The sequence below is a fragment of the Mya arenaria genome, chromosome 14 (assembly GCF_026914265.1).
Source record: "Mya arenaria isolate MELC-2E11 chromosome 14, ASM2691426v1".
Classification (NCBI taxonomy): domain Eukaryota; kingdom Metazoa; phylum Mollusca; class Bivalvia; order Myida; family Myidae; genus Mya; species Mya arenaria.
Window position 1 is genome coordinate 10,118,435 of NC_069135.1, and position 9,877 is coordinate 10,128,311.

General features: G+C 34.6%; 1 protein-coding gene across 4 annotated transcripts; it reads right to left on the reverse strand.

Moving 5' to 3' along the window:
* Positions 1-2,553: 2,553 nt before the first annotated feature.
* Positions 2,554-7,685, reverse strand: LOC128217689 (dipeptidyl peptidase 1-like). Of its 4 annotated transcripts, none has more exons than XM_052925003.1 (9): positions 7,636-7,685; positions 7,021-7,196; positions 6,782-6,879; positions 6,407-6,606; positions 6,106-6,267; positions 4,105-4,223; positions 3,748-3,879; positions 3,372-3,543; positions 2,554-3,230 (listed from the first exon to the last, which is right to left on the reverse strand). In XM_052925003.1, the coding sequence occupies exons 2-9, from the start codon at positions 7,181-7,183 to the stop codon at positions 2,897-2,899; spliced, it is 1,380 nt and encodes a 459-aa protein (XP_052780963.1). In that variant the 5' UTR covers positions 7,184-7,196; positions 7,636-7,685; the 3' UTR covers positions 2,554-2,896. The 4 variants fall into 4 exon arrangements, with proteins under 4 accessions (XP_052780963.1, XP_052780965.1, XP_052780962.1 ...); XM_052925005.1 differs by having other exon boundaries at positions 7,632-7,661; XM_052925002.1 differs by lacking the exon at positions 7,636-7,685 and adding an exon at positions 7,337-7,477.
* Positions 7,686-9,877: the final 2,192 nt, after the last annotated feature.

Genomic DNA, 9,877 nt, shown 5'->3' on the forward strand with positions numbered 1-9,877 from the left:
ATACTATATCCAATGTGTCTGCATAATTACAACGACACGTTTTCTTTTTCTTTTTGGAATTGCCAGTTCATGACAACCCGTTTATTTAAAAAACACACTTATAAAACAAACATTACATACAATATATATAAATATATGAGAAGTGGCACAATATCATTTAACAATTGAGGTAAATAGTAAACATTTTGAAGATGCCTTAACATTATATTGTAATTTTATTAACAAAGGCGTTAAAAAACGTCTAGAAATGCTTTTATTGTTCAAGTGAGTTTGAAGAACTTTCAAAACATTATATAAATGGTACATAATATTTATCGGTTTGGATCTCCTTTCACAAATAAAGTAGGCCTTATAGATGCAATAGGCAATCTGGCTTAAAACAATGTTTACAATATTATATACTCTTTTTGGTCAATTTTGTAACCTATTACTATATATCTTAAATTCTTAATTTCTTTCTGTATTCCGCATCTTTTAAAAATATCATGTATATTATTCCAGAAAGTTGTCAAAAATGGACATTTAATAAAGAAGTGTTCGTAGTCTTCTACTTCATTACAATAAATACATAAGGGCAATCCTTCAACTTCCAAGTAAATAAATTTAAATTCGTTGCTACAATATTATGCAATAACTTTATTTTAAATTGTTTGACTTTATTATCCACAATGGACTTATGAACAATATAGTACCAAGAGTTCCAGCAAATATGCTCTTGTAACTGTCAATCCCAATAACCGTAAATGTAAGGCTTTTCATAAAATTGCTTTATATAGATTTGATATATTTGCTTATTCGTCATATCTTTAAAAAGTTTTTTGGATACTTCTGCAATTTTATTTTTGAGCTTATTAAGAATACAATTAGCGTCTAAGTTGCCCGAATTCGATAGAATATCCTTTATGTAAAGTATGTTGGAATCAATCCAGTTCTTAAATAGAAGACTTTTTTTTATGAGTTTATTACCCCATAGTATTTCTATTCTAATATTGAAGTAACCTTTGGGTGTTTTCGTTCGATTAACTGGAAGTTTTTTAAACTGAAATCATATTAATAATGCTTATAGAACAAAGTGATTTTGTTTGTTTTAATAGGTATAGATTTAATGGAGTCTAAATTCATATGAAATATAAGAAAATTCTTTCCAAATTGGTCTAATATTACTGATGGTATAATTCTCCAATTTGCATCAACTGTATAAGTCAGATTAATCACCCATTTTAATGTCATTGTTTTACAATAATATTCAAAATCTGGCATCTCTAAACCACCTTCAAGTCTGTTCCCCAAAACTGTTTTACGCTTGATTTTATCTTTTTTTCCACTCCAAAGAAATTCAAAAACCATGAAGTTCATAGTCTTTATAATTGAATCAGGCGTTACTATATTTTGAGCATGATATACACGTTCTGGAAAAAGTAAATATTTCATAACAGTTATTTTGCCAAAGACAGTTAGATTTCGTTTACTCCCAAGTATTAATCAATTGTTAACACATATCTACTTTTTCATTCCAGCTTAAATTTATACATTCATGTTTATCATTTCCAAAATATACTCCAAGTGATTTAACGTATCTTGACGTAAACTTTATGTTATTCATAATATTACTTATATTACTTTTTGATTTGCCAATCCAAAGGCCTTGGGTTTTTTCCCTATTTAATTTCATTCCAGAATAATTTCCAACCTGATCGATAATATCAAGAACAATTGGTATTTCATTGTGATTCTTTAAAAAAAACACAGTTGTGTCATCAGCGAGTTGAGTAACTTTGTTACCCTTGCACTTTTATACCTTCATAATGTTCATATTTTCTTAACCGTGTCGATAAGACTTCAGCTACTATAATAAAAAGCAAAGCAGAAAGGGGAAAACCTTGCCGTACACAAGTCTAAATGAGTTTGTGATCCATCCATTATTTGCAATTTTTGACGATGTTACAATACAGAGTTTTCACCCAATTAAGATAGGAAGGTTTAAATCCATATTTATTCAAAATTTCGAACAGGAAAGGCCACTCTACTGTATCAAAAGCTTTTTTTAAAATCTGAAAAAAGAATAGCACCGTCTAAATCAGTTAAATCCGTATAATCAATTATATCATCTATTTGCCTAATGTTAAAACATGTATTTCTATTTTTTATGGTTCCTTGTTGGTCTTGTCTTAAGATGCTTGGTAAAACAGATTAAAGTCGTTTTGCTAATACCTTTGCCCCTAACTTATAATCAATATTTAAAGAGAGAAATAGGTCGCCAGTTTTCAAGATTTTCTGGGTCTCCTTTTCATATAATAGTGAAAATACACTTTGTTTATGAGGAAAAGATAATTCACCTTTTTCAAAACTCTCATTCAAAGCTGAAATAACTAGGTCTCCAAAGAAATGCCAAAACGTTTGATAAAACTCTACCGTAAGACCATCGAGTCCAGGACTTTAGTTAAGTTTCATATCATGAAGTGCTCTTGTAGCTTTACAAGGAAACGTTCTGTTCTGCTGTCATTTGTGGGCGGGTTCTCCCTCAGACATCTGTTGACACTCACAACACAGATACCAGTAAAGCATATTTTTTATTTATTCTTAAACTATAAAAACCATTTCGTAAATGGTGATTCTGTCCATTACTATGAAATTATGAAGAAATACTCTGCGCAATTTTAAACACATAGAAGCTACTAATATATCAGGACTATATGTTTATGGTCGTTAATTATCACAGATCACACTAGCATCTACACAACTGACTTACATACAATATATACAACACTTAAGTACAACCAATAGCATGTATATGTAATATTGTTTGGAATGGTTAACTTATGTTTCTGCACCAATCGACCAAATATCTCTATATAAACCTTATTAAACTCCAGAGTTCACATCAACACTCCGGCAGTTACATAATGGGGAATGCCTGAACAGCAATACTCTCGATGCTGCACTCGTCCGTCCCCCGCCGGATCCGGAAGTACCCATCTTCTCCCCAACCCTCGCCCCAGCTGTTCTTTACGATCCAGTAATTCTCGGGCGCGTCCGGATTGGTTCGATCCGTCCCGTAACCAACCAATAGCACTGCATGATTTGTGATTTCGAATGGGTTAAACCTGTCTTGTAGACCCGTGTGGTGGTAAACCCCGCCTTTGTAGTTGAAGAAGTCGTTGTAAACCTCGAACGCTACGGCCATCGGTCCGTTTTTGACAAGATTTATCCTCATCAGATCTTCGTTACACCTGTAAATCGTAAAAAGTATACCAAATGAATTCCCAAATACTTAATCAACTACCACTTAACACTTATTTTAAAATATAAATGGTTAAATAACGCAATATAATAATTATTACAACAATTGTATAAATGTACAGTATGCATACGCTCCATAAAAGCCGCCGATGTATTCATATTTGGTGGAGTACAAGCGCGGGCAGTTAGACAGCGTCGAGCACGTGCCATCCCGTCCCTTATACGGATTACACTCCTCCAAAACAAGGCCGAAATCCTCCGCATACTTCCCTCCAATTAGGTAAGGGAATCCCCCCTCACAGCCTGGGATTTGTGATAAATCGGGAATATTTTTTGAAAATTAGGATTTTAGTTTGCATAAAATGGTGACGATTGCACGAACTATTAAAACTATCTAACATTTAACAAATCGTTCATATCAAAAGCTAGCGTCGTAACACTGTTATATCTATAATTTAGTTATATATGTTGGCCTTCATATACATTTCAAGTCTGTTATACACCAACCTTGTGAGTATTCACTGCACTCGACGACATCCTGCGGTGAGAAGACGGGTGTAACGGTGTTGTTGGTCATGATCCGCCAACGGGCCTCGTTCATTCCCATAGATGCGAACGCGTAGCAGCTTCCACACGACCCTGGAGAGCAGATTAAAGTCAGGATATAGGATGAAGATTTGTTTTAACGTTTAGATCAAACGCCGATCACGCGGCACGGAAAAAACACGCAAACATTTTGTTCTATTTAAAAAAAGAAATACTAGAACAAACTTTATATAATTTACAAATGTTCATTCTGCAATCTACATCTTCGCTGCACAACTAATATTACATGGCGTTAAATAAACAAGAAACCAATGCAACCTTGGTTTCTGATGGGTGACACATAGTTCATGCCATCGACGTTTCTCCAGTCAAACTCTGTGGGTAAGTTATCAGCCAGGCGGGTGTGCTCTGGAGTGGCCGGTGCGGGCTTGGGAATGCTGCAATGGAGATTGACATGCGTGTTGTAGTATTTGACAACAGTGGTAATCTCCTGAAGTGTACGTATGTGAGAAGCGATTTTCGTAAAACATGTTAATCTTTTACTTATTCTTTTTGGGTTGCTTAAAAAACGGTACATCACTTGGGAAATCGCGCACAAACGAGAAAATTGTTTTCCAAAGTTCCGCGGTGACGGTGCTTTCAACGTTTATTTTGATCAGGAACGGTATGTTTGTGTGTATATGTTGGTCAGCTTCGACACATTTTACTAATATTTCAAGCATTTCTTTGAAAACTGTGGAATTTGGAATGTTACTCGATGCGTGTTGAATTTATCTGCACGCTTGTATAATATGCTCGCTGGTATAATGAGACCAGTATATCAAAACATCGTTGAAATATGGCGAACATTCCAGCTCTGAACTGAGTGAATTTCAACAAGAGTTTAAGTGTTTTCTGAATTTCATACAGTATTTTGTTGTATCTGGGACCAACAACAAATACTACTCCCAGGTTGTATTGTCGTCTTGTATCACTGCAACAACAAAGTATTCGTTCCGCTGTCAGAAGTTTTACGGTAGCGTTTTCCAAAGATGCGCTTGAAATTTTAATAACTAGAACTCCGCGAGTCGGATGTGTCGCCTGACGAATTATTTACTGTCGACATTATAGCTGTTAGATTGGCATTTTATTCATTTATAGACAATGATGTTGCCATTTAACTTTCAAGTGTAGGTGGCATTTGAACCCTCAATCAGATATACCTACGAAATAAGTTTCAGGTTGAAACATCCTATAGTTTACGAGATATGCCACGGACAAAACCTAAGCAAGAAAATTAACAAACGGCAATAACTCTAAAAATATGGCAGCAAGAGTAACGGTTCTTGTGCACTGCACTTGCCCTCAATGAGATCTATCTAGCTATGAAGTTTCAAGTTGATACCTCTTATATTCTTCAAGATATGCCCCGGACAAAACTTTAAGCATGAAAATTTACAAAGGGCAATAACTTTAAAACTAAGAAGCAAGAGTTACTGTTATTGTGCACTGCACTTGCCCTCAATGAGATATATCTAGCTATGAAGTTTCAAGTTGATACCTCTTATATTCTTCAAGATATGCCCCGGACAAAACTTTAAGCATGAAAATTAACAAAGGGCAATAACTTTAAAACTAAGAAAGCAAGAGTTACTGTTATTGTGCACTGCACTTGCCCTCAATGAGATCTATCTAGCTATGAAGTTTCAACTTGATACCTCTTATATTCTTCAAGATATGCCCCGGACAAAACTTTAAGCATGAAAATTAACAAAGGGCAAATCATTTTAAAACTAAGAAAGCAAGAGTTACTGTTATTGTGCACTGCACTTGCCCTCCATAAGATCTATCTACATATGAAGTTTCAAGTTGATAACTCTTATATTCTACAAGATATGCCCCGGACAAAACTTTAAGCATGAAAAATAACAAAGGGCAATAACTCTAAAAATATGGAAGCAAGAGTAACAGTTCTTGTGCACTGCACTTGCCCTCAATTAGATCTATGTACATATGAAGTTTCAAGTTGATACCACTAATAGTTTAGGAGATATAACACGGACAAGCGAAAATGGGACGCGGACGCCGCCGCCGCCGACAAAAGTAACCCCTATATGTCGTCTTTTCAGGCGACACAAAAATGAGCCCAAGCTGACCAACTACATTTCCTGATCAAAATAGGCGTTGTCAGTACCGTCACCGGCAGAACGATTGTCTCGCTTCACCAGTAGGGAACGGTTGTGCGCGACCCCCACCCCTGTTTACCTGTAAGACGATGCATATTAGTATAATGAAGAAAGTAATACAAATTGGAAAAAAAAAAGATTCATGGACGCTTACCTGGGTATTCTAGACTTGCGACCTCCAGCCATTTTGATCATATCTTCGATGTCCAGTCTTTCAAACTGAGGGTATTTTACAGCTCTCCAAGACCTCTGAGCTCTGTTGATCTCACTGACAAGAGCAGCATCAGACTGATACTTAACGCCAGCATACACAGGACTGTAAACAGGCAAAAGCCTCATTATGCTTGACACTCGCGCAATTATGAGCTGAGATATTGCTCGCGCTGTTCAAATACAAATAAAAGAATTATTAAAAATCTAACACAAAATATAACAAAATTCAACAACAACCATACCTTGTGCTTAAAACGTGTTTCTGATATCTCAATGGCAGGCGTTCGACCTTACTTCCCGAATAGCAGGCCCAGTTATGCCCGAAAATGTCATGTGACCAACCAGGCATCGTTTGATCACACATGCTCTCGTATGTGGAACCGTCCTTCTTGTACATTGAGAATGCGAAGTACTTCCTGCCACTCAATACAACCTCAAATCCCTGTTATCACAATGACAAAGTTTATAACAATACGGACAAAAAACGACCACACTTTGACAAAAGTCATTCATTCAGTTTGTCTATGCATATCAATTGCAGTGAAAGAAAAAGGAAAATTTTATTTAAGAGCACTAATACTAATTAATCAAAGCACAAGCGTTAAACGGACTAAAACCTGATTGTAGATGAGTGTCCACCATCCACGATTGCCAAACTCATCGATGGCAAGGTCGGGAAAGTACAGGGTAACCATCAGCTTGCTTTTGGCAGGATCTAAAATCAATGCCATTATTCAAGATGATGACTGAAAAAATGATGCTTCTTGATATTTATTTTGTTATCAATTGACTTGTTTAAGACATGATCTTTCAATTGAATCAAAATATACCTGCCTGCAATTGCAACTGAACTCACTTGAGAGTGAACCAAAATTTGAGCAGTTCAATGTCCTGTCATAGCCACTCTCTCCAATCTGAAAGTTCCACTGGCCCAGTAGGTCTTGATAGGTGCAGTTGGCAGGGGTGTCGGCACTAATGCTGCCTACCAGTATGGCTACTACTGCTAATTCCCTGAACATAATTGCTTAGGATCTGAAAGGTAATACAAGTTCACTTATACATGTATGTGTAATCAACATACATGTATACATGTACTTTTAACTGTTTAATGCCAAATACAAATTATAACCAGTGAGGACACTGTACGCACATTAATAAACTGCACGAATCACCTTGATGCTTGAGCTCCTGAAAAGTTTTAAGTATTTAAAGTCCAGTTCTCTTAGCATATGAACACATCAAAGGTAAGTATATCAACGTAATAAAGGAACACTCAAGTCATATGATCAGCTGATGACACTACCTCGTGCAAATGGTCCTGTGAATTGACTTAGTGGAAATCAAAACAACACCTTATAAAACCAAATTCGTGCTTGTACAGTGAAACGAAACTTCATTTCAGTCTATGAATATACCAAATAGAACGATAAAAAGATTCAAAACAAAGATTGTCCGTGAGTCTATTACCAACCGCTTGTAATTCCCTCTGCTGTTTACTTTGACACCGCCCACAACGGTTACACACCACCTAAATTTGTTATGAGTTTATTGAGTGTGAGTGCTTACTTTGTCCGTGCAAGCCTCAGTTCTCATCCAACCATCATGTAACTATATGAGCAAGAGAACTTATATGCAGTCTTGGGTTGGGATTTCATAAGGTAATTTTGTCTACAATTGATTACAACAGAACAAAAAACAAACTAAAAATAATTCGGGTCGGGTTTTGTATGGTTTGAAAACGCTTTTAAAACAGTTCAGACCAATGTTTCACCCTTTTTTCTTATGCAAAAATACTCTTAATTTACACCATACACATCACCTGCCACACGTTTGTATCAAATAAAAGTCCCAAATGTGGTTGGTATACGTTATCTATAAAAACAGCCTTCAATTCAATTCAATTAAAGCATTATGGATAAAAAGATATATAGACCCGTCAAATAATGGAGACTGGAAAGTATTCTTTGATGGGAAACTAAAAAACTACGGTCATGAACTACTACTAGAATCAGATTTTGATCAAACAGTTATAAATTATATAACACCAGAAGGAACTTTCCTAAATGATGTACTAAAATCCTGGTTAAAAATAAAAACCACATTTTATGAAGAGAAGTCGAAAATAAATGTAAGTAAATCAATAATTTGGAATAACAAAGAGATAAAAACAAAACGGCCACACACTTTTTTTAAAGAATGGTATCAAAAAGGCATACAATTCTTCGAACACATATACGACTACAGGGTAAATGAGTTTTACAGTTTTGAAGAAATAAAAAGCTTATACGACATAAATAAAAACGATTTCTTAAAATATTTGACACTAGTTAATTGTATCCCAATTCATTTGAAAACGAAGATTAAATCCGAGAATATCAATCAAAACAGACCCCAAATAATTACAGATAAAATAAAGACATCGAAACAAACAAATAAGTTTCTATATTCGACACAACAAAAAAACAAAATCAAGCCATCATCAGAAACTAAATGGCAACTATCATTCCCGAATATAGAAAATATTGGATGGAAAAAAAATATATAATACAATCTAAATAAGCTCGAATGATACATCATTACGAAGTTTTCTATATAAATTCTTACTAAGAATAATACCCACAAATACATATTTGCATAAATGTAGAATAAAAAATTCTAACTTATGTGATTTTTGTAGCGTACAAATCGAGACAATAGATCACCTATTTTGGGACTGTCAGAAAGTTGAACCACTATGGAGTGCCTTAAATGACTTTATCAAACAGCGACCGATAAATATCGTTTTAACAAAGAAATAGCATTTTTCGGTATCCATATCAAATTTAAACACACACCAATATGTAATTTCCTTATTTTATTAATGAAATTTTATAAATTCTCAATGAAATACCGAAACACTATCCCATCAGTCAATGCCTATTTACAATACTTAACTCTCAGACAAAAAATTGAAGGAGATATCGCAATACAAAACGATAGATATGATTACCACACTCTCAAATGGAATGTATTAAAATTATAACAATTTTAAGATAATCAAGATACCGATTGTATACAGAACCAGAATGCATATAAATAGTATAGATTCTTTTTTTTCCTTTTTTTACACAACCACATATAGTAAAATCATCAATAAGTGAAGGGGAAGTGTGAGTGTGCGTATGTGTGTGCGTGTGTGCGTGCGTGTGTGTGTGCGTGTGTGTGTGTTTTGTTTTTTGCGCGTGCGTGATTAGTTTTTGATATTCTGAAAATATGAAACAATATAGATATGTTTTTGATTTATAATGTGTTTGAGATTATCATTCGGTGATTATATTATCTATGTTCAAAATAAATGAGAAAAAAAGTAGCCTGTACGTGTTGTTTGTTTTCTCTATGTCTAAGCCCAGTGTCATAGTTTTCACGCTGTTAAAGATTTCAGTTCCTTCCTCCCTCTCAGACTGTCGACCTTACAATATTCAAACCACGTATAAATTTTGGTATGTATTAAACAAGAGATACATAATTTCACATAGAAGTGTTGTAAACCTAAAATTACTTTAAAAAGTGAAAGCCACTCGTAAATTCTTAGCGTTGGGAACTAATGTAGGTTTATATTGTAAAGACAAAAACAACTTTAAACGCAATTGTATATAAATGTTGAAAAATATAAAAAATGTTCGTAAAACATTATTTAAAGGGTTGAAACAGTTTGATGACTGTACAATGAGTAT